The sequence below is a fragment of the Oryctolagus cuniculus genome, chromosome 8 (genome assembly GCF_051225735.1).
Source record: "Oryctolagus cuniculus isolate XC-2025 breed Fujian yellow rabbit chromosome 8, ASM5122573v1, whole genome shotgun sequence".
In the NCBI taxonomy this organism is placed as follows: Eukaryota; Metazoa; Chordata; class Mammalia; order Lagomorpha; family Leporidae; genus Oryctolagus; species Oryctolagus cuniculus.
In genome coordinates, this window is record NC_142874.1 from 68,737,432 (window position 1) to 68,764,073 (window position 26,642).

The window sequence follows — 26,642 nt, forward strand, 5'->3', positions numbered from 1 at the left end:
ATCAATCATTTGAAATCTAAAATATTCCCATTTGATTATTTTGACCACTATTGCCTCTTTCTGAGATAAACTAGGAAAGTGAAGCACTTTGCTACATGCTGCAAGAATACAATAATACAGTAACGGCTTAGAGACTGGACTGTGGAACACAATTCACCTGAATATGAAGTTTCTGCTCACTAGCAGCACTCAGATTCATAAAATGTCCTAACCTTTCTAAGCTTGCTTTCTTCGCCTTTCACTTGGTGGTTTTCAGTATTAAATGTAATTTTGTGTGAAAAGCAGTTTATATTGTGATTGATACATGATAAGCACTACAAAGGCTAGGTTTGCTTAGAACATGGGGACATAAATAATCATAATGTAATAATGTATGGTATACAATCTATCTTAATGTAACTATATATTTAGATAGTGAAATAAATAGATGTATGAAAAAGAGATATGACAAATGGGTTAAAAAAACAAACCCTGGTTTCAAGTCTACATTCTAAATGGAAGAAATTTATGGAGAAATGTAAATATAAAACAGGGCAATAGGTTAAAGTGCTGTGACACTGTTAAGAGGTTCTATTCTAGGTATTTAGAAGACAGAACATTTTTGACAAGAATGTTTAAAATAAGCCTTCCTCAGAGAAGGCCAAATTTTAGATAAGTTTTAAAGGAACTAGCAGCCTTACAATGGTGTTGCAAGAAGGAGAAAACAGTATTCTGGGCCAGTAGTTGGCAAACTGTTTCTGTAAAGGACCAGGTAGCAAATATTGTCAGTGTTGGGGGGGGGGAGCACAAGAACTCTGTTGGAACACTGCCATTCCAGTGCAAAAGCAGTCATCAACAACATGTACATGAGTGGGCATGGCTGTGTTCCAGGAACACTTTATGTACAAAAGCCGGCACTAGGTAAAGTTGGCTTGCAGGTGGCATTTTGCTGAGCCCTGGTCTAGGCAATAGTATGATTGGAACAAAGCCTTAAGGCTTGGGGAAGAACAGATCTGTTTCACAGGAGAAGAAAATGATCTGGTGAGGCTGAAATGTTGGCTATATGTTGGGGCTTTGTGTAGAATACACTTGGGAAGACACTGGGGCCATTTATAGAGTGACTGGGATGGCGTTATGCCATCCACAGGCAAACTGGAAGTTGAGAGGTTTTAAGGAAGAGAATGTTACTGAAGTGAAGACAAAGAATGCTCAAACTGGCTCATGTTACTGCCATTTACCATCAGGCACCAACTCAGGCTTTGCTTCTTCCAGACTACTTTCTACCACCCCAAGAGAGGAATTGTCATGAAGTGTATACCTGTAATGTGGTAGCCCAGTGTTAAAACCGTCCACTGTTTCTCCCATTAGATGCAGAAGGAAACTTAGAATTCTTTCATATGGTGTACAAAGTCCACCCCCAATTCACTCTAACCTTCTTGACAGGCTTTGTTTCTCTAAAGCTATGCTCCTTGTCTTTGAACCTATTTGTCTTTGCCTACAATGGCTTTCATCCCTTTACTCGTCCATAAATCACTTCTCTATCTTTCTAAAATTCTAATTACTTTAATAAAGGAAGCTGGGTCTTGGGGATACGGAAACTGTTTATACTACTTCTCAATTCTTTTTCTGTGAATTTAAAACAATTCTCAATTAAAAAGATTTAAAAGATCATTAATTACTTGATGATTCTACTGATGTTCTCATGGAGAATTGACCATTCTTTGCACATCCTCCCATTCTATCCTTAAACTGTACTTGTTAAAAAGAACTATAATTATAAACTACACAATTACCTCCTGGATTGCACTTTCCTCCTTACAAGATCTAGAGTGACTGACTCCTTAGAATTTAACAAAGTGTGTGGTATAAAGTAAAGAATATATAGTCATACAGTATAGTGTAGCATATGGATTGCAGGGATTAGAAACCAGAGGCAGGGAAGTAAGTTAATTTTTATTATAATAGTCTAGGCATGACATAATTATGGACTGAACTTGGATCTTGGCAGGAGCAGTGCATTGAACAGAATGGGTGCCAGAGTGGTCAGAAAAGAAGAAACATGAGAATCTGCCCAATGATTGAGTGTAGGAGGAAAAGAAGACACTCAGCCACAAGGTGTGGATGAAGAAAGCAAGGTACCATTATTAAAGAGAAAGTAGAAAACCAAGATGAGAAACAGAAGAGCTTAGAAATTTCCCATATACTGTGTTTATGATGTCAACAGAACCTCTAGGTAGAGTAGGTCCACCAGAGAATTATAACTATAAGGAGGCTCTGGGATACACTCAGAATTGATGGTCCATATAGCACAATGTTATATTAGTATTATGTTATATTATCATATATATGTATATATATTAAAAATGAGTGGCTTCAGTCAACAAATTCGCTATCACTCACTCTCTCTCCCTCTCTGTTTTTCTTCACTTTCTCCCTCTCTTATTCTTCCCTCTCTCCCTCCATAAACATACAAAGATAAAGAAAGGAGAGAACTGAACGAAAAAAATTCTGTGGAGAATGTTTAATGACTTTCTAGGGAAAGAAGGTCCAATTCAGAAACCAAATTAGGTGAGATCAGATAAAAACACCATGCTTACTTCCATGCTATTGACCTGTACTTCAGCTTAAGGGGCACCTCCTTTGAGACCCTACTGCTATCAGAATTGAATGTGCCCTCGCTAATGGGTTGAAATAATCACCAAGGTGACAGCATTAGCAGATGAGGTCTTTAGAAGCTTATTAACTCAAATCATTGGATGAGATTAAGACCCTTATGAAACTATTTGGAGGACTGGGTTTGCTCTTTTCAGCCATGTGAGTGTGTGGTGTTAATTCCCTCAAAAGAGTACAGCAACAAGGCACCAACTTGGAAACAGAGATTAGTCCTCTCTGGACCCAAAGCCAAACATGGAAGTGATTTGATCTTGATTTTACCAGCCTCCATAAATGCAAACCATAAATCTATGTGATTTACAAATTACCCAGATTTGGGCATCTTGTTACAGCAGCACAAATAGACTGTTGATACCACTCAAAAAAAACCAGTCAAATCTAAAAACCCTCCTTGTTACTCTATTATTATATTGTCTCATTTTTTTCTTTTGACAGGCAGAGTTTTTTTCAAGGTTTTATCTACATAGGAAATACTCTGTTGTGTATTTAATTGTGTACCTCAAAAAGAATGCAGGTCCAAAGACAGCAGAACTCTTGTTCATCACTTTTATTCCTATCAGCAAATCACTAAGTATTTATTAAATGAGAACTATTTCTGAGGCTCCTACATTGACTCATTCATCTCTGCCAGCAGAAAGAAACCAATTAAAGCAGTTTCTCAAAAGGATTTTTGTTAGAAAGAAATGATAAAATAAATACTAATCAAATCATCAGATCAATACACGTGTTATCCTTGACTGATACTTCTGGAGTCGTCAAACCCCTTCTAATTTATGTAACACCATGATGTGTGTGGGGGGTTGGAGATGTTCAAAAATATTTATGTCTTTTGAGTTTTTTGTAGAAAACTTAGAAATCTTCATTTCTTATACCATAGAAGCGGGGCATGGACAAAGGGGACAAGCTAGATCAACTAACTATTCACAATTTAATTGTCTTTAAATCCTGTTGGTAAAAGCTACCACATTGCATTTTTAAGAGGGTTTAAGTAAAGTAAAATAATTTTTTAAGCTAAAAAAAGTAAGTAGTTCTATTGGAACTAGTAGTGGGTGAAAAATGGCCAAAATTCTTTGACAGTCCTCCCATAAGAGGTGGTATGTATTTCCGCTCAGTGAATCTGGGCTGGCTATGGCCACTTTGGCCAATAGAGCATTGAGGAAGTGATGCTATGCTGCCTCTGAGCCTGATCTTTAAAAGCCCTCGGAGATTTAACCCAACGCTCGTGGAGCCCAAGGCCAACCATGTAAAACGTTCAACTTTTCTGCCAAAGAACCTCTTGGAGAATTCCTAAGACTATATGAATGCCTTAGGGGCTCAGCTGAGCCTGACTTTCCAATCATCCTTGCCAGGGTGCCAGGCATGTGAAGCTGCCCTACAGATCACCAGTCACCAGGTAAACAATGCTAAGTGACAACAGTCAATCATATGACACAGAACGACTACCCATTGTATCCTTGAATTACAAAATCATGATACAATAAAAATTTAAAGTATAAACACAATTTTGAAATGATAAAATTATTATTGTTTAAAACTTCATTTTAAGCATAACTGGTTATTTAGCAATAATTATGCAGAATAGAATAGAACCACATGTTAATATGAAATTTCCAATGAAATTGAACATTAAATTCATTTAGTCCAAAGACTAATGTTTCCTTAGAAGACAAAGTTCACAGAGGCAAATTCACTGACCTAACAACTGCATTTGTTGAAGCATCAGCATCTGAGGCATTCACCAGCAAAACGTCTGTTCCAGTTGGGGCATCTTCAGGAATTGTTGTGAAATACATTTTACTTGCAAAAGTAGGGACATTGTCATTGACATCATCTACTATGACATTGATTGTGCCAGTTCCAGTCAAGGGAGGGAATCCTGTAAAGACAAGAAATTCAGGTCTTAATGTTCAAAACTGATGAAAACAGAAGATAAAATAAAACAATTAGCTACAGACAGAATTATTGAAGAGAACTTGAAAAATATGTTGTCAGAATTTCTGAATACATAAGAAAAAGTGATTGATCTTTAATTATAAGAAAAAAGTTCCATTTATGACCTAGAATTGTAACTCTTTCCTAGTGATTCTGCACAAAAGCAGTATGTCACATACTTTCATTCTTTTTTAAAGGTGCTGGTTCAACAATGCAGACACAATAATATAATTTAAATTCCACAAAAAAGCAATGCTGGTGATTTCTCTAAGCTTACATTAAAATGGAACAAACCAGATTTGGAGAATCCCCACAGGCATGGAATAGCTGGCCAATTAACAAGGCACTGCTCTTAACTGTATTTTTAGCTGTGACTACCACTGTTACAGCCAAAAATTCCAACTTGAGTCGCCGAAGTACAAAGATCTGTTTTTCTATTTCAATAAATATTTGTTCTTAGAAAAGAAAACCTTCAAGTCATATCTGAAAACTATAATCCTTTCAGTTTCTGGAAATAAATTTATGTTGATGAGCTGATATAGAATTTTTGTTATATCTATTTAATATTCAATTAAATGTGAAGTTATTTTTATTTCCTGCTTCAGTTCTCTTATCAGCAAAGGAGTGTACTTGAAAAAGTTCATGGAAAAATGTAACTAAGAGACTAGTCTGTTTTGTGCTCCAAATTTTGAAATCCATGTGTAATTTTTCATAGTGCCTATTTTAAACATTTAACAAAAAGTTGGAGTACACCATCAGTACAACACACAGTTAGCAGAATCATTTTCTGTTGGAGATCAGATGGCATAGTTGGTTAGAATTCTGTGGGTTGCCCCCATAACTAAAAGGCAAATCATGTTCCTTTGGTTGTATTTCAAAACCATTTTCAAGCTTTATTTTAAATAGAAAAATGAATATTTATTGAGCTGCATTTATCTAAAATAAAATAAAGGCCTAGATACACTCCTTATCTAATTAGGATATTATTTTTCTTCTGATAAAATTCTTTCTTTCAATAAAGTTATATGAAGTTTAAATGCTACTTATTGTTGCCACTCTGTTCTGGAAATACAGCCATTCATTCATTTCTTCACAATCTGTAAATTGCTTATGGATTACCCTTATAATCATAAAATAGTTTTGGGATTCACAGACTTTCACTACAATTTCTTCCAATAATCTTACGATTTGCTGATATGTCTTATATCCATATTCAAGCTTTTTCTATGTTTTTTTAAGATTTATTTTATTTATTTTAAAGACAGTTACAGAGAGAAGTAAAGATGGAGAGAGAGGTCTTCCATCCATTGGTCCACTCCCCAGATGGCTGCAGTGTCCAGAGTTGCGAGGATCTGAAGCCAGGAGCCAGGAGCTTCTTCCGGGTCTTTCATGCAGGTGCAGGGGCCCAAGGACTTGGGCCATGTTCTATTGCTATCCCAGGTCATGTCCTATTGCTATCCCAGGCCATAGGAGAGAGCTGAATCGGAAGAGGAACAGCTGGAACTAGAACCAGAGTCCATATGGGATGCCAGTGCTTTGGGCCAGGGCTTAAACCTACTGCACCACAGCATCATCCCCTTTCTATGTTCTTAATTTACAGTTACTGGTAGCCTGTTATAAATTAGCTTTTATTCTCAGATGTATAGAAATTTAACTCAACAGGATAGAAGATTATGGAATGCAGTAGTTTTGGTGATGTGTTATTATTGTGTCCCATACAGAAAGCCCAAATACTGTGCTAGATGAAAAAAAAAAAAAAATGTATAGTACTAGTTGAGCTGGGACCCATAAGGAAGAATGAACTCCTAGAAACCTGTGCAATTAAAGTTAGACTGCATATCATAATTGTTGTCTCTTATATATCTTTGTCAGTAAGAACTTTTTACATTATGCATTTGTTGTATATTAAAATATTTAAAAAATCATGAGTGCTAAAATCATCCCTATCAAGTGTTTGATTTTTACATTCAAAGGAAAAAAAGCCTTTGTTCCATTGGCTATATGAATAAATCATACTTTTAAAAAACTACATACACGGGGCAGACGCTGGGTGTAGCAGGTAAAGCCTCTGCCTGCAGTGCCAGCATCCCATGTGGGTGCCAGTTTGAGACCCGGCTGCTCAACTTCCAATCCAGCTCTCTGCTGTGGCCTGGGAAAACAGTGGAAGATGGCCCAAGTCCTTGGGCCTCTGCACCGGTGTGGGAGACCTGGAAGAATTTCCTGGCTCCTGGCTTCAGATTGGCGCAGCTCTGGCCATTGCGGTCAATAGGGGAGTGAACCATTGGATGGAAGAACTCTTTCTCTCTCTCTGTTTCTCATTCCCTCTCTGTGTAACTCTGACTTTCAAATAAATAAATAAATCTTTTAAAATAAGTACATTCACTTTTTCAACAGTTGCTTAGTGTAAACAATAGTAATCTTATGTCACAAATATTTCACACACATGCCAGCATAAATAGGGAAGTATTAAAAACACTGAAAAAGCACATCAAAATAGAATTTTAAAAAATCTCATGCAACAATTTAATATCAACAATAACAAATATTTATGGATAATTATGTCTGCAAACATTGGTTTAAGAAGTTTAGATAAATAATCTTATATACTCATAATACCAATGTCATCTCTATTGTTTTTATATGAATGAAATGAAGTTCAGAAAGGTTAAGTAGCTGCTATCTGTGTGGCATAGATCTGGAGCATTCGTCCTGGCAAACAGCAGCTTCTAGGTACTGCCAGCAGCTGGAAGGGTGTAGTTTGCTCTGATGCTCTGGCACTCACAACAAGCAGCAGTGACACTGAGCCTAGGAGACAACAGGTCCAAGCAAGAGGAACTGTCATTATTTGTCAGGTTAAGTTTGTGGAGCATTTGGAAACAATAATATTGGCACAGATGTTAAATTTCTCACAACTGAATTGTTAAAGCTAATGTAAATATTTTGGGGAGTATTGCTGATATTGAATGTTGGGTCTAAATTTCTTGAACGAGTGTTTAATTATATGCAAATTAAGGAAGAAGAAGATAGTAATCTGAATAATGTTAACAGTCCTTCCACTGGTGTCATATGAATGAAAATTAGCTGGAGAGTATCTGCATGAGAATGGGTAAAAGAGACTGTGGTACGTGGGAGAGGGTACATATGATGAACTGAAAAACAAGTATGGTTACAGAGGCAAAAGATGAGAGGAGACACAAGACTCTTCAATCTCTTTTATTGATCTTTCACTCTACTCACTTGAAACTCAGCTTCCATCTGTAAAATGAAAATAACAATAGAATCTACCCCCCCTCAAAGAGTTTGTGAAGGAATATAATGTATTTGGGATAACACTGAGCAGGTTGTTCAAATGTATTATATACGGCTGTTTTATTACTGATTTTTTTAATAAAAGATTCATTTATTTATTTGAAAGGTAGTGTTACAGAGAGAGAGAGAGGGAGAGAGAGAGATATCTTCTGTCTGCTAGTTCACCCTCCAAACGGTGGCAACATCCAGGGCTGGGCCAAGCTGAATCTAGAAGTCAGAAGCTTATTCAGGTCTCCCACATGAGTGCAGGGACCCAAGCACTTGGGCCATCTTCTGCTGCTTTCTCAGGTGCATTAGCAGGGAGCTGAGCAGCTGGGACCTGAACTGGTGCCCATACAGGATGCCAGAGCTGCAGGCTGTGGCTTACCCTGCTGTACCACAGTGCTGGCCCCTATTACTGATTCTATACTTGTTTTAGACACAAAGTGGAAAACTGACACACACAAGGTCTATATTCAGTTTATAGATTTCTGGTTTATAGCTCTTAGAATTTTTTACTCCTCAAACGCTTTCAACTCAATCTTATGATATCATTGAGGGAAACATTTTGAAACTAATTTGTCTTACTGATTCCTTTACAGTATAAATGCATGAGTTGTTTGGCTTTCAAAAATTGATAGGCACATTTAAATGAAATTTTAAAATTCATGGTGGGCTTTTAAGAAGATCTGAATTGGGCCAGCACTGTGGCATAGCTAGCAGTGCTGCCTTCTGCAGTGCTGGCATCCCATATTGGTGCTGGCTCATGCCCCAGCTGTTCCATTTTTGATCCAGCTCTCAGCTATGACCTGGAAAAGCAGTAGAAGATGGCCCAAGTCCTTGGGCCCCTTCACCTTCTTGGGAGACTTGGAAGAAGCTCCTGGCTCCTGGCTTTGGATTGGCCCAGTTCTGGCCATTGAAGAACTTTGAAAAGTGAACCAGGGGATGGAAGACCTCTCTCTATGTCTGTCTGCCTCTTCCTCTCTGTAGCTCTGCCTCTCAAAAAATAAATATATCTTGAAAAGGAAATACAGAAAAAAAGATCTAAATGCCTCTGATATGCACATTGCTTCTCTAATTCACAATGCTTAAATATTTTGGAGATACCCAATAACAGCCAACCAAAGGCTTTATCACTGGTATTCAGAAGTGTCTTGGCAACACACATATGGAAAACCACATAAAATGATGACTAACTCATTTGGTCAGGAACATGTGATTTCTTTCTTTGTCTGTGAGCTACATATTATTGCAGAATCGTCTTCTGAGTTAATAAACAAACAGAAAAAAATGTTTACGCAGGAAGACTTAGAGCAAGCTCAACCTCACTGTCTTCATGCTACAGAATATCTTATTATTCCAGATGATGCCCAAAACACCCCAGTAACAACAGGCAAGCCAGCTTATGAAGTGGTCTCATAGATGATGCTTCATCTATAGGGGACTCCTCTCAAACCAAGAACCTTTCCCAGAGAGTACCCTCTTCTCTCCTTGTCATCTGTGCCCCAACTCACTTCACAAGCACTCAGAGTCCTCTGCTTTTCCCACCTTAAGAATAGAAAGCGAGGCAAATCTCGGCAACAGGCTCAACTTTCTCACTGCCCCAGGCAATGTACACATAGGTCTCTGTAATTTCTTGGTTAATTTTTCAAGGAAAACAGTACAAAACCTTTGATCTACGTTTCTAAGTCTTTCACTGCATTGTAATTAAATCCCCAGTTTACATTCTACTCCAGTGTTTTTTATTTTTATTCTTCACAATAGGGCTAAACACTTTACCCCGCACAACCTTTTTACTTGTGCATAGAGAATCTTAGCTCCAGAAGTCACCGCCTCTCAGCTTTACACAGAAAAATGCTATCAAGGGAGAAGTGTGAGGACACCCACTGATCTCAAAGGGGGAAGGCTCAAAGTTCTACTGCATTTTGGCTAGACTGAGGGACACAAGTCTCCTAGGCCATGGCCATTACACATCCCACCACTTCCTCACGTGCTAACTGAATGATGAAACCATGTGTTTTTTTGTTGTTGTTGCATTTCTGTGTTTTTCTTTTTTTAACCCTTATGTATTAGCTTTTTTGATAATTTAGAATACCTGAAAAGAGCCACATAAGAAGGAAAAAAGGTTTATTTGAGTTCACGGTTTGGAGTTGACCGTCCAAGAGGTGGCTCCATTAGTCTAGAGTTTGATGGCAGCTGACAACCGTATCTGCAGAGTACGGATCACATGGCAAACCATGAAGCAGATAGAGAGAGATGCAGGAGGCACCCTCTGCTTATATTACCAAGTCTCTCATGAGAACTACCTTCTGAGGGTACACTTCCAATCCAAGGACTTAAATAAAGACTTCCAGCTAGCTCATCTCAAGATGCCATAATTAGATCAAGTCTCTTCCCTTATTCCATCAATCATTAACATTAATCCCTAAATGTTAACATAAGATTTTGGGGTTTTAGCATCTACATGATTTGCAGCATTGAATCCTACTCAAAACTTAACACTTTTCTTTTAACTATGTAAAGAAGTCAGCTAAGGTGTTTATATTCCTATTTCCCAATATTATTATTTAAAATTTATTTTACTTCTTTGAAAGTCAGAGAGACAATTGTCATTCTTTGGTTCACTCCCCAAATGCTCACAAGAGCTGGGGCTTGGCCAGGACAAGCCAAAGCCAGGAGCCAGAATCCAACACAGTTCTCTCCAGTGTGTGGCAGGAATTTGAGTCATCACCTTCTGCCTCCCAGGGTGCAATCAGAAAGCTGGATCCAAAGCAGAGCTGTGCTTAACCCCTGGAACTCCGATTAAGGGTGTGTGGTCGCAAACAGTGATTTAATCCCTAGACCAAATGCCCAAATACTCCTGCCCCAATCTTCTCATGGATCTATTCCATGTAAAATGTTCCTCAATGTTTACTATTACTTTAGCCAATTGAGATCTTTCTGCTGAATTCAGGCTAATACATCTAAGTACCTATTTATTGTCTCCTCTTGAGTTATCAAAGAAGCTCAACATAAACATGTCAAAAACCAAAAGCAGGGGCCAGTGCTGTGGCATAGTAGGCTAAGCCTCCACCTGCAGCACCAGTATCCCATTTGGGCTCCAGCTCATGTCCCAGATGCTCCTCAGATCCAGCTCTTTGATTATGGCCTGGGAAAACAGTGTAAGATAGCCCAAGTGATGTGGGACTGGTCAGAGAGATAGATTAGCTGGAGGCCACATCCCTTTTCCCCCACGTAATCTCACTTGTATCCACTCACCTGCCAATCAGACTGTGTAACCACTCCCCTTTTGGAAGTGAATAAGAGGCCTGGAGAGCACTGGGCCCACTTTCTCTCTTGCCTGCCTGCTCTCTCACCCCCTTGCCCTCTCGCTTGCAGCCTCTGGTCTGCTCCCTCTCTCCTGGTGGATCCCTGGAAATGACTGGTATGGAGTTCTCCATTTACCCTTCTTGGTGCACTCTCCCTAAATAAAGGCCTCCTGTTCCTGTGTATTCTTCTTACTCCCTAAACAAATTCTGAACCTTACCATGCTGCATGTCTTGCTTGGGCCTGTGCTTAGAATTCTTCTCTAAGTAAAAAGCAAGAGCCCAAAATACAAATTTTGGCCTAATTTAGCCCACAACAGAACTTCCTGGGCTTCTGCACCCTCACTGGAGGCCTGAAGGAAGCTCCTGGCTCCTGGGTTCAGATCAGCCCAGCTCTGGCTATGGTGGCCTTTGGGGGAGTAAACCAGTGGTTGGAAGACCTTTCTCTCTGTCTCTCCCTCTCTCTGTCGGTAACTTTGCCTCTAAAATAAATAAATAAAATATTAAAAACAGAATTATGTGCACTTATAAACACATATTAAACTCATATTTGATAACCAGATTTCTGGACTTAATATCCATCTTACCCATTTAATATATAAACTCCATGAAGTGTTTTTTAATTTTCTAAAATGAAGCCTTTAAAGTGCAAAGATTTTGACCAGTTACTTCACAGTCAGCCATAAAGGACAATGTAAACCAAGAAAAAATATTTTCAGTTTATAGACTTAGATAAAATCATGCCACTCTTTTTGCAGATGTTGTGCTTTATATTATTATTAGCAAAAAACTGCTGCCATATCCTCTATTAATGCAAGCTAAGTGAACAGAGTAATAATTCCATTAAACTAGATTTCTGTATAAACCCATGATGTATAATATTAGGTCTTTTCTTCAATCCATATTAACTTTCCTTTATTTTATATATTTGAAATCGCTGTAGTGAGTACATGGCAGAAACTTCCAGGAATTGAAAACTTTTAGTAATACACAATCTAGGAATGTTGGTCTTGGACTAAGGCTGAGCTGGGAGAATAAGACTGCAGACAAAGGTCAATGTTTCGGAGATAGTGTACTACTTATAAACAGAAGGTCCCAATTAATCCTGAATCCCATGAGAAGATTAAGAATACAGAGGCCAATGTTTAGCTTGAATGGATCTGATAATGATGAATTATATAGGTAGTGGCATAATAGGGCAAGATTATTCAGTTTCATCTGGGATTGATTTATGAGAACCAGATGCGATCAGAAAGACAAGGCAGGATATAACGACACAGGCTGCTGGTAGAGGATAGTGAGCAAATGAAAGGGCTAGAAGATACAAATGAACTAAAGGTCAAAGTCTCAGAAATTTGTAATTGTTGAGGTTAGGAGGGTGCATTGGACATTTGAATTAGAACTCAGAATCACAATTAGAAGTCAAAAGTCCAAGCACAAAGAATAGGGTGAAGATAAAAGGAATCTAAAATTTCAACTTGTAAAACTATATGCATTTTATATATACATACTTGTACATTTGTATATGTGTGTATATGTTCATACAAACACACATGCATATATATATATAAAACAAACAAGAATAAATTGCTAAGAACTTTTAAAATTTTTAGAGTAAATATGAAAATATATATCTTATTTTGAACAGCATTTTTTAAGTGTGCAACAATCAAAGCACAGCACACAGAAAGACTGTCTACAGCTTAATCCTGCAATTGTTCATTGCACCTTGGTTAGCCTCAAGCCTTATGAGTTATATTTTATTTTATTTATAAATGTTTAAAATAATATTGCCTTTAAGACTAGAAGTTTAATAACCAAAATATACCAAAATAAAGCTTAAAAATTTAAAATAAGATATTCAAAAGAAAATGTTTCAGGCAATCAAGTGCTTTATTGGATGCTTCGTGAATGAGTATGTCTTCAAATTTCAGGCAGTTCACATTTTTAATGTGAGCTCCTGCAAATTAAACAACTTTCCTGAAAGATAAAAAGTATGCAGCAGAAATAGAATCTGCTTAACTGAAATCTGTAGCTTTGCAACAAAGCAGATTTCACTCCTGACATCAAATCTTTGGTGAATGGATGCCCTTATGGAGTGTTTGTTATAATAAAGTAGTAGCTTCTTTTATTACCATGAGGTAAAACTATTTGTTTCACAATCAGTAAGCCATCCATGAAAAATGTATTGAAATTCAGTCATCCTTAATAATATCGAAGAATATGTGGTTAGCTTTGTTTGAATCCAAAAATATAAAAAGCAATAAATATGAAACATTTACACATGACTAATAGCTTTGAATATTAAAATATTCTATCTTACAAAATAATTTATTATTGCTACATACTTGTATAAACATATTGGCATAAATTTATATATACATATATATACACACACACATACAAACAGATACACACACTGAAGTTTCACTTGCTTTTGTTTTTCATTTTTCCATAGGAATCTTTATCAAAACACTATTAATTCCTTACTATAAAAATATGCTAAATAGAGGCAATAAGGAACACTAAAAAATTATTTAGTAGTTTTAGGAAAATGACACTGAATAGGGTGCAGAACAATGTGAATGTGCTGATTATTACTGAATTGTACACTTAAAATGGCTAAAACACAAGTTTTATATGTCTATTCTACCAAAATTTTGAAATAATATTAACTTACTACCTTATCCTTTCAAAAATTCATTATAAGACATTACTACGGAGAGAGCACTAAAAGAAAAAAAAATCCTAAACCTCCTATCAGAGATTTGAACTCTGAAACAGTAGAGGTTACCCACACCTTCTACACTCAACCTACCTCCTCCTCCTTACTGAAAATATCAAATTAGATATTTATAAAATAGTCCTCAAAACTGGCTATAAAATGACTACATTTCAACAAGATCATATTACAAGGTTCTTAAAAGGAAAAAAAGATCTTCATAATGAAATTGTTACTTTCTATTGCATAATGAGTATGTTTATCTTCTAGTTTTTGTAAGCTTTTCTTTAATATTGAAAACATCTTGCAATCTCCAAGTTGGAAATGTTCCAGATTTGTGTACTGTGGTTCATAGCTTTAATGAAGTAAATAAATAATAGAAATTATTTTACAAAACGTAATTATCTGCATCATAATGACAATTCTCATTCAATAAAATTTTATAAACTTATTTTTGTATTTTTATCTTATGAACACACAAATGAAATTCTATGTAGGAAGATTTTTCTTATTAAAAGTTAACTTATTAAAACAAAATTAGGCAAATAGGTAATTTATAATAATACTTATGTCACTAACCAATATGGTACAAAAATTGTATTAGAAATAAAAGGAAATAAAACAAGAAATTATCAACCTTGGAAACAAAATTCCCATCTGGAACAGATACTCTATCAGAAATACACATATAAGATCTTAAACAGATATATACAAGTAGGTAAGTCAAATGCAAATAATTTCTGGTAACTGAAGGTAATTCTAGCATCTTTGATTTATGAAATAATTGGTGTCTTATTAAATTTTTCTAGTAATATTCATTATTAAAAATGTTTATCATGGCTAGTGTCCTGAAATATTTTTCACAAATAGTAACAAAATGCAATATTTCTAGAATAATTAAAAAACAATTCTCTTCAAATACAAAATGTCACTTAACATAATTTTATCTTTCCTTTTGATTATTGAGCCATTTGTAATGCAGCAACCTCTTTCAACTAAACGTTGCACACAGTATTAATTCAAAATGTCATCATATACTTACCATGAAAATAAAGCATGGTGATTAGTCCTTTAGCTTTTAGCATTAACTTCTGCTAAAGCATCATGTTTCCCCTCCATTAAAAAGCAATTCCCAACCCCTGCATAGGAATGAAATTATTCCCTCTTTCAGTTGGATGATAAATGTTCTTAATTAGGAATGCTAACAAACTGAAATTTTCCCTGTACATCTATTAATTATGCTGACACATAGATACTTCATAACTGAACATTTTTGGTGAATCTATAGCCAGATATCTGTATATCTCTTTAGTATAACACACTATGAATAAATGAAGGATAGCATATTTAATTTGTGTGCAGATCAATCTCCTGCTTCTAAATTAAATACAGCCACACACAATGCCCAGCTGATTGCATTGCCGATTACGTATGTATGTATGGTATATATTTTATAATCACAGTATACTACCTAACATTCATTTTGCCATTTGTATTTTATAAATGCCTTAAATACACATTTCTTGATTTTATGAGGAAATTATTCCCATGATTTCTGGTTTATGAGCATTCTTACTTTATAGACTAATGATGGAGATCCATAAGTTTTTTGGTCTTCTTAAACCATTGCCATTTTTAATATAAACAGAAACAGTTCAAACAGAGGAAATTTTTAGAAACATAGTTCATATGAAATACAATATGGTAGTTAAGCTGGTACAAGGGAAGCAGTAAGTCATGGCTAAGAAATGGTCCCCTGATCAGACTGCGTGAGATGTCAGTCAGGGTGTTTAACTTTTCTAATACTCAGTTTTGTTTTTCCTTGTAAATGTATAAAATGTAAATAGTACTATCTAATTTACATAGCTGGTGTGAGATGACATAATACAGACCCTGGTACTTAGAAGCATGCGCTGAGCACACAGCAAATATCATCTAAATGTTCAGGAGTTTTCAAGTTGTATCTCTACTTGAATTTTTTCTAGAGAACTAAAACTTTATATATAATTTTCCTCTTGACATCTCCACAAATATCTCATAATATCTCACCTGTAACACGTCCAAAAGATAATTCTGATTGTTCTGCCCTAAAATCTTTACTTTTCCCAACTCCAGCTTGTGCAGGCCAATAATAAGGAATCCTATTTTTGACAAGACTCTTTTCCCAGCTTCCTACACCTCCAATCCCACCAAATTCAGGAGGCTCAACAACTAACTGTGTAACATATGTAACCAATTAATACCTGGCAGGATTCAGAACATGCTGCCCCCCAGAATGTGGCATGTTGGTACAGTGTTGCAACTTGAAGGAATCTGACCAACAGCCTGTGCTGAGAGCTGTGATCTCTCTGCTTCAGAAGACCTTCATGTGGGAGGGACCCTCTCCAACACCCAAGAAAGGGGCATTTATCTCAAGGACAGAGCACAAGGCGAGGATCTGAGAGACTGGCCGAGCCAGTTCCCCTCCTTTGCTCCTCGGAGCTCATCTGCCTTTCGCCTATCATGTTTTTCCATGACTTTGCTCTTGGTTAAATCTGTTGTCAATGCACTCGGGCTTAACTATTTTCTTCAGGTCTTCCTGCCCTTATGCAGAGTCTCAGGTCACACAAAACCGACACATTGTTATTCTTGGGCTTTACTAGTCTTTCTTTTGCTAGCATAATTTAAAATGGTTTCAATGAAGCTAAGATGGGGGGGGTGGATTTTTTTTTTTTTTTTTTTGACAGGCAGAGTGGACAGTGAGAGAGAGAGACAGAGAGAAAGGTCTTCCTTTTGCCGTTGGTTCACACACCACAGGGTCATCTGTTTCAACACTGTCTGGCCTCTCAGCAGGTACGCAGCGGCCTCTTGATCACATCTGTACCTGCATTCTTCACCACCACTGCTCCTGACAGGCTCCTTGCCACCACATCACGGCTTTCCAAACACCCCTGTCACAGGCTGGGCTCCCCCGGCCCAACAAGGCTCCCCCGACTGAAGTTAAAGCCGCTCATCACAGCCGGCCAGCCTGAGCTGTGCAGCCCTGCTTGCCTCAACTTCCAAGGCTCCCACTCTTTCACTCCGGCCCAGCTGCCCAGGTTCTCTGGCTGTTCTTTGGCTAAACTTAATCCCTGCTCCAGGGCTGTTGCATCCATACGCAGTGCTGCTCACCGTATTTTCACATTCCACTTTCCTGACCCTTCCATCCAAAATAACACCTCCTTCTCCCCACTCTCTAGTCATTTAACCTGTTCTACCTAACTGCATCACATCTCATATTACTTCGGTTTATGCATTACGTTGTGTTTATGTTTATATCTTTATCATCTAACGTTTAAATAGATTGCTGATTTGTTTGAAAGACAGAGACAGAGAGAAAAGAGGGAAGAAGTGGGGGAGAGAGAGAGAGAGAGAAAGTTCCTATTCTGTGGTTCACTCCCTAAATTCTCAACATTTAGACTGGGCCAGAACTAATCTAGGAGCCAGGAACCCAATCAAATTCTTCTGTGTAGGTGGCTAGAACACAACTACTCGGGCCATCACTACTGCTCCCAGTGTCTGTGTTAGCAGGAACCTGGAGATGGGAACCACAGCTGAGTATCAAATCCAGGGACCCAGAAATGGGAGTTTGGCATCTTATCCACTATATTAAATGCCTATGCCTATTGTGAATCTGTGTGACTTGAATGTAAGTTTTATGAGACAGAGACCTTCTCCTCTCACCACTGTATCTCTAGCATGTGGAAGAACGCCATAAGAATTTTATGACAAATCAATATTAAGTGCTTGTTCTGTATTAATAAAGTCCTTCTACTTGTCTTAGCTTCATTGGACTTATTTAAATTACACTAGCAAAAGTCTCATTAACTGTAATCAGAACACATAAGACATATTAAATGAGCATTGTAGCTTGATTTTAATAAAGGCAAAATGATAATTGCAGTGATAACCGGCAATATTATTATCTTCCACCTTTAAAGACTAATGAATTTTTAATAGCTTATCCTACTTAACAGTTTAATTTGAACAATGCCTAAATTTAAGCTTATTTTCAAAAGTCCAATATCAAAATTACTGACTCCAATTTGGCTCCACATAAAAGTGTTTTGAACAGCAGCTATATGGCTTAGCACTCAGGACTAGAGCGGATATGCCCGCATTTCATATAACAGTGCTTGGGTTCCAGTATCAGCTCTGTTTCAACTACAACTTCCGGCTAATGTGGGCCTGGGAGGTGGCAAGTAACGGCTCAGGTAGTTGGGTCCCTGCCACTCACATGAGAGACCTGGATTAACTTCCTGGCTCCCAGTTTCAGCCCAGCCTAACTCTAGCCATAAGGTTATTGGAGAGTGAACCAGTGAATAAGAGCTCTCTTTCTGTTTGTTCTGTTTCTGTCTATTCTTCTGTCTCTCAAATAAATAAATTAAAAATGCATAAAAATGATTAGAAATACATACATATTTAGAAAAGTGAAATAACTATTGAATATTGTATTCATTAAAGGAAAATGAATATCATATACAAAGAAAAGCAGCTTTAAAATTGCAATTTTGGAAATATTTGTCATATATAGTCAACAGGATGTTTTAAGGAACAGCCTGATTTCCTTAAAGTATTTAGTAAATATGGTTTAGACAAGTAAGATCTTGGTTGCAAGGCAGGAATCCTGGATATTGCCCCTGACTCTGCTATTACTGGGTCTGCATGCCTGGCCAGCAGATTCTCTACCCCCGGCTTCAATTACCTTATTCAGAAAATAAAGGAAGTAGGCTGGATCATCTCCAAGATATTTTCTGGCCAACAATTATCAATTTATGTCTGATTTCCCTAACTTTAGAATTTCTTTGTGTATACTTCTCTTTATAATACTTTAATTCTACACATTGATATAACTGATAGCCTCAAACTAACATCATATCTTGTTTTATCACCTTGCCTTTTCACATATAAATTCAGTTCCTTGAAAGAGTAATATTGGTGAGTACTAAAGGCCAACAGATTTTGAATTTGCCAATGATCATCCTAAGATAAAAGAAAATGAAAAGACCTCAATGTTACCTGCATAGATATATATGTATTGGAATAGTGTATCTAAGTCTCAACAGGTCCATAACAAATGCAAAATAATCAAACTTTTCATATCAAGATGATGTGAAGAGTGATAAGCTCTTATATTTAAGCTATGCCAAACTGGTTGTCACAAGGAGGGTATATGCAGAAGTGCTTGGAGTTTTGGGCGATATGGAAGCCTCGGACATTTTACTCTGGAGAGCCCAGTGATAAAAGAATTGACAGTGGCAGAACATTTTGAAAGCACATAGTTTTTGTTTATGCAAAGATCCTGAATTGGTGAATCCATCTAAGAAAAGGTAAATAGCAAAGTACAGAGTAGCAACAAGACCTGGTAGAATGTCTAATAGATAACTAATTTGAATAAGAGCCAGAAGGTTCAGGGGAGAGTCATGAGAACATGGTTCAAGCAGTATTTTAAGCACTTGAAACTGAATTAAAGCCATAAAATGCTTCAGTGGTTCCTTGCATGTGACTGCAATTTATCACTTCACACTAAATGCTACAAAGCCTCAAACACTTGTGCTGCTTTTCAAGGCAGAAGTCAATTTGAATGACCACAACCAATGTTGCAAATACTTCTGGAATTTCAGCCCTGAGTTAAAAAAGACTTGTACTTTTCCTTTTGGAAGATCTTTTTAAAAAACCTGCAGACGAACACTTTGTGACCATACACTAAATATAGGTATAGTAAAACCAGATATAACAATTACATATCAAAATAACAGATTGGAGGGACCTGAATTAAGGTGCAGTGAATTAAGCCACCATTTGTGATGCTGCCATCACATAACAGAGCACGAGTTTGTTTTCTGGCTGCTCTGCTTCCAATCTGGTTCCCCGCTAATGCACCTGAGAAACCAGCAGATGATGGCCCAATACTTGGGTTCCTGCCACTCACATGTGAGAGACCTGGATGGAGTTCCTGCCTCCTGCATTCAGCCTATCTAATCCAGTCCTATCTGTTACACGCAACTGGAGAATGAAAAAAGAAAATGGAAAATCTCTCTCTTTCTCTGTCTCCTTTTTCTGCCATTCTTCCTTGCAAATTAATAAGTAAGTCTTTTAAAATTAAACAAGGGTGCTGGCACTGTGGTGTAGCGGGTAAGGCCGCCACCTGCAGTGCCAGCATCCCATAGGAGCATCACTTGAGACCTGGCTGCTCCACTTCCAGTCCAGCTCTCTACTATTGCCTGGGAAAGCACTGGAAGATGGTCCAAATCCTTGGGCCCCTGAACCCACTTGGGAGACCTGGAAGAAGCTCCTGGCTCCTGGCTTCAGGTAGGCACAGCTCCGGCCATTGCGGCCATTTGAGGAGTGGACCAGTGGATGGAAGACCTCTCTCTCTTTCTGCCTCTCCTTCTCTGTGTGACTCTGGCTTTCAAATAAATAAATAAATAAATCTTAAAAAATAAACAAAATAACAGATTGGTGATTAAGCAAAATCTGATGATCATCAGTGTATTTCATTAAACATTGATTCATTCAACAAATATTTGTTAGTGTCTTTTAAGTCATGTGTCCTATTCTGAGTGTTTCTGAGAATCCAGTGTTGAGTGGAACTTAGAAAATGTTCCTTCTTCTGGAAGCATGATAGAGCTGGATGAGGGGAACCACACCACACACACTCAAAGGCAGTTTATATATAAGCATAAGATTATAGCTAACAATTACTATTAAGGAGAAAACTCAACAAGGTAAAGTGATAGGGGGCTCTGAGGAGAGGATAAAGGGCAGCATTATTGGTGGTCAACCCCCACCCCCACCAAAAACAAAAATAAAAACACTGCTGGATGCAGAGCAAAATGTTCCAGGAAGGAAGAACCACAAGTACAAGCCCTTGCTGATTCCCTTAGTGCAAAACTTCCATACTGGTCGATCTCCACCAAATGCAGTTAGGAGAAGACAAAATGTGAGCAGCAGCCAGCACACCAGGGCTGGCTCTAGGTAAGGCAACGGTGGTGACAGTACAGGATGTCGAGTTTGTGAGCAGAAGCCAGGCCATTTGATGCTGTGAGGTCAAAAAATTTGGTTTTATTCTTGGAAACCACTGTAGGATTTTTAAGCAAGCAATGGGGTATCTCAGCTTATGGTTTAAAAGTTCATGAGGGCTGGCAGTATGGCCTAGCTGTTCAGATGCTGGTTGGGTGCCTGTATCCTACATCAGAGTACCTGGGTTTGAACCTCTGCTCTGCTTCCTATTTCAGCTTCCTGCTGATTCAGACATTGGCGGGCAGCAGGTGATGGCTCAAATGACTTATAATCTAGTTAGCAGTTTAATTATATAGGAATAAACGGACTAAAATTATTATAGCCTGTGCTAGTTTTGTTTTCTTGTAATGTAACATTCTCTTTCCACACATGACGGGGTAGTTGTAGGATTTTTTTTTTTTTTTTTTTGAGCGCTAGACAGGAGTAGAGAGTTTCCAGATGTGCTGCCCCATGACCATGCAGTCAGTAAATAAAAATATGATGATAGTTGGAATGCTAATGTTTTCTTAAAAAAATTTGAAGATTTAGAGCTTTGTGTGATTAAAAAGCTGCCGCTTCAATTCCTTCCATATTGCCAAAATTGACCTATCTTTGAGCTGCCACCAGGTAAGAGTTTAAAGGAGCAAAGGAAAAGTGATTTGTGAGATAAGGAATAAAACTGTCAAATTTTTATTCTTTAGAATACTTTGACATTTTCCTGGTCATTAGAACACCACAAATTTGAGAATAACGTGGCATCTGGGGTCTAAAAGCTGCCATATTTTTCTGAATTTTCTCATGTCATCTACCAATTTGACTTTTAAATCATAGCAGTGAATATGTATTTTTAAGCCCCATGTCAGAAACCTTATTTTTTCCTGCAAAATGGGCTTGAGTTGAAGATTCTGAAACTGCTATCTAAAACTCTCACATCCTTCTCAAGTGGTTACCCTTGATATCCATCAGAAGCAAGGGAATTAATGGAACATGGAATTGTGGTCATATGTGTTTTAATGACTTTAAATTATCTAGTCCCACTTTGCTCACGGCTTCTGATTGCTTTCTCTATCATCCATAACAAGTGATTTTCAGACATGTAATTGAATACTTGGCTGCCAGTGGCATCAGAGGCACCAGTCTATTTTTAGGGCAACCTAAAGAAACACACACACACACACACACACACAGAGGCAGAGACAGAGAGAGACAGAGACAGAGACAGAGAGAGATAGACTGTGCTTTGGAGCAAGATTTAATTAATTCTTTAAAGATTTCAAAAATGGTGTAACCTAAGTCCTAGTCACTGATGTTACTGAAACTCATTGTTGTCTCCCATCAAGCTCTTTAATATCACTTTTAAAGCCCAGAATAACAGACTGCAGAAGATTTTTTTAACCAGTGATGTGAATTTTCATTCTCCATTATCCAGGCTTCTCCCTAACTCACAACACTTTTATCTCAATTTAGGCAGAATCTTCACCCACTCGGTCTTAATATTTCTCTTTTAATAAAATAACAGTTCTTCAAAGAAATTGCAGTTAGGCTTCTGTTATTTATCTTCACCTTAAGAAATAAGTCTCTTATTTTCCCCAGATCAAGGTTGACAGCTTCAAGAACTGACAAAATTTGTATCCCGAGAACCAGGTCCTGGGTCTTCAGGGGTCTGCACATTTAAAACAGTGCTTTGGTGAGCTGTGTCATGGAAGTTCCTAACAGGCTGATTCCTCTAAGTATATCAGAAGAGAATGTTTTTCAGCTCTGTCATTTTTTTTTTGTTTTTGATATTCATTTTTTGATATTATTTATTTATTTATTTATTTATTAAAGATTTAATTTATTTATTTCAAAGTCTGAGTTACACAGAGAGAGGAGAGACAGAGAGAGAGAGAGAGAGAGATCTTCCATCCGTTGGTTCACTCCCCAAATGGCCGCAATGGCCGGAGCTGCGCTGATCCGAAGCCAGGAGCCAGGAGCTTCCTCCGGATCTCCCACGCGGGTGCAGGAGCCCAAGGATTTGGGCCATCATCTACTGCTTTCCCAGGCCATAGCAGAGAGCTGGATCAGAAGAGGAGCAGCCAGGACTAGAACCGGCGCCCATATGGGATGCCGGCACTTCAGGCCAGGGCTTTAACCCACTGTGCCACAGCGCCAGCCCCCATGGCAAGTTCTAATTCTTTGGGTTTGTTTTTGTTTTTGTTTTTGTTTTTGTTTTTTTGTTTGTTTCTAATAAAATGTCCCTTGGTGTTGTCATTTTGGTGGCAAAACATTGCAAGTGATGGTTAAGTTTATTGTCTGGTCCACATAATCCTCATTAACCATAATTTGGTTCAATTACATTTTTAAAATATGTGGAGCTTTTTTTTTTTTTGCAATGACTAAGTAGTTACTATGTAATGTATCTTTAGATGTTTAAAAAGAAATATTTGCTATACCAAAGAAGTTCCTAAGGTTGCAATCTATGAAATGAAACTCAATGTGGCCCGTATTTTTTTTAAAAACAGGATTTAGCTATTCAACATACATAAATTAAACTTTATAACAAGTACTTTTTAACTATTGTTAAGCCCTTTGTGCTGTGGAAGAAACTGAGATTGACACTGAGCAGATATAAAAAAATGTATACATTAATTGAAACATTTCATCAAATGTAGAAAGAACCCAGTGGAAAGGCTAGAATGTTCTTCTCTATCAGTTGCCATATACACATATATATGACCATACAAACATATCTCTCTGTCTCTCTCCAAATATATACATATATAAATACATAGGTGTATATAAACATAATTTCAGAAATCTAAAGTCCAACAAACTTGTCTTGACTTTAACAAAGAGTTCAAGAAATATTTTCTTAAATATGCCAACAGTATTAAATTTTTAAATACTTAAATATTGAATTGAATTGTGATATCAATTTTCACAAATGAATATTACTTAATGATAATATTCCATAATTCTTTAATCCATTGGGAAAATCAATATAATTTACTTATTTTTTTCAGCAAATATTGAAGCAATACCTATTTTATTCAAGGCACAAAGATTCTTTGATGGATTTTTAGCCGTTTTAGTTTTGAATTAAAAGTGCTTTTATGAAAAGAGTCCATATATGCAAAACAACATAGTATAAATAAAACTGCTACTGTTAAAAATTAAAATTGTATTTTATTATTGCTTGCTAAAAATTGTACGTAATTACTATTTCTGAATAATAAAATCTAATGCAAACTGATTTTCATTAGTTCTGTAGCAGGCCATTACACTGCTAACCTGAGGAAATCTCCAGTCTCACTGATACTCTGTGGAGCTTTATGGCACTCATCAAATGCCTACTACAGCAATTGCAGTATTGTAGAATCTTGAGAACTAACTCAATAGAATCTTGAGAACTAACTCAATAGAACTGTGGACAACCTCTCCAATCTTCACAATGAGTTTCAAGAATCCCTGGATTCTCTAAAGCTAAAGTACTTTAAATATGTGTGGGCTCCAGTGGAGGAGGATAATCTCACACCCAGAGACAATCAGGAGGTGGGTGGTTTCCAAGGCAAGGTGGTTTTACTGAAATAGAATTTTGCTTGTGATATCCTCAAGACCTTATCAAATTTCATCAAGTTATTTGTGTGCTCTTAATTACATGTGTATATATACATATATATAATAAACATTTCAAATATTGGTAAATTTCAATAAATATTCAATTTAATGATAAAAATAATTTTCTACTGACATAATAACAAAATCATCTGCAACTGAACAGATCTGCAATGGATTACCTGAATCTGTAGCTGTAATCACCAAGACAAAGTGCTCCTTTGCTTCCCGGTCCAGACTCTGTGTTACTTCAAGTTCTCCACTGGCTGACAGAGTGAAAGCATTGTCTTCATTTCCACCAAACAGAACATATGAGAGCTTGCTGTTAGAGCCTTGGTCATCATCTCTTGCCACCACCTAGCGAAGAGAACAGCACATGCCATGTTTGCGAGTGAAACGAACACAGTGCATGCTGGCATATGAAACACATCTATTAAAAAAGAGATTGAGTCAGATTAAAAACTCCAAATACACAGCTTCAAGTTTTCAAATAAAAATGGTAAAATATATAATGCACAAGTACACTTCCATTAAAATATGCATAAAACTAATGCACAGCATTTTTGGAAAGTTTCACAAAAATTTTGACAGCCATTTCATGTCGGGGTAGAGTTTATGAGGTGTGAAGGAAGAATAATATTTGGAAACTAAATTTTTACATCCCCTTATTTCCTTACTGTGGCACATATTACTCTCATCATGAAATCAAGTTAAAAAACACACAAATACATACATGCATGCAATATAAATACACATAAAAAGGAATGGGGATGCGATGTTATAATCTCTGAAGAAATCAATAAGACTTCAGTATAATGTTCATCGCCCATTCCTTGCCAAGGTCTGCAACTGAGCATTAATGGGTGAGCATGAGGAGAGGATGGGGCAAGCAGGAATAGGGTAGAAGATGAGAGGTTTTCACTGTGAACACAATACTTGTTTTATTTAAATATACTGACCTGAAGAATCGTTCTGGGTAGTGTCTCTAAATTCTCGGGGACATTTACAGAATATGGAGATAGCTCAAATATGGGAACAAAATCATTGATATCCAATAAAGCGATGCTGACAGTGGAAGTATCAGTTCTAGGGGTGCTGCCTCGATCTGTCGCCTGAACAGTCAGAAGGTAAACAGGGGTCTTCTCCCTATCCAAAGGCTTAGCCACAGTGATGGCACCGGTGACAGAATCAATGCGAAATTCCTGATTGGCGTTACCGTCAACAATGCCATAGCGAATCTGTCCATTTGTACCTTCATCTCCATCTGCTGCAAATACTTGTATGATATCTGTTCCAGTAAGTGTGTTTTCATTGATCTCCACTTTATACAAAGCCTGGGAAAAAGCTGGGTTGTTATCATTGATGTCCAGTACCATAACTACAACTTCTGTAGATGAAGACAAGGACGGTTGACCTTTGTCTGTAGCCACCACCATGAGAGTATAATTTGAAACTTCTTCTCTGTCCAGTTCTCCTGTAAGCCTCACTTCACCATCAATGGTTCCAATACTGAACTTGCTTCCCAAAGGGTTCAGCAGGGTGTACTCAATATAGCTGTTTGGGCCACTATCTGGGTCAGTTGCTTGAGCTTTGAAAACTACAGTATCAATAGGTGTGTTTTCTGGAATATATGTCAATTTAGGGGAAAGAAATGTTGGTGGGTTATCATTCACATCCAACAAAATAATGGAGACTTGTGCGGTGCTTGTGAATCTGGAGCCTGGGTGCTGTGGCAGGTCATGCACCTGTACAACCAGGTTGTAGAAGGACTGACTTTCCCGATCCAAAGCTTTCAGAACTTTCAGGACACCATTCTGATCAACTGTGAACTGCCCAAGGCCATCCCCTGAAGCAATGCTATAAGCCAACTGGGAGTTGATGCCTGAAATTGAAGAGAACAATTAAACTTTCCTAAATGTGTGCTCATGGCAGACTAACCTGCATCAAAAAGTCTGGCATGTAATTTTGCATGTTTGTTATATCAAGCACCCAAACACACTTTATGAATTTTTTAGCTGAAGTTAACTTTATTTTAGTAAATAACACATACACAGAACTCTTTTCCTGTTAATTTTTTTACCTGAAAAGATGTTTACAATCTGGTGAACAGATGATATATATACTGCTTG

At 37.3% G+C, this 26,642-nt stretch overlaps 1 protein-coding gene across 1 annotated transcript in view; it reads right to left on the reverse strand.

The window, feature by feature from the left end:
* FAT4 (FAT atypical cadherin 4) overlaps positions 1–26,642 on the reverse strand; it is a 172,255-nt gene that overhangs the window by 42,825 nt on the left and 102,788 nt on the right. The window contains exons 5-7 of the mRNA XM_051820332.3: positions 25,473–26,395; positions 24,696–24,870; positions 4,348–4,528 (exon numbers count right to left, since the gene is read on the reverse strand). Of these exons, the coding sequence (XP_051676292.1) occupies positions 4,348–4,528; positions 24,696–24,870; positions 25,473–26,395 (1,279 nt within the window). The remainder of the gene's footprint in view (positions 1–4,347; positions 4,529–24,695; positions 24,871–25,472; positions 26,396–26,642) is intronic.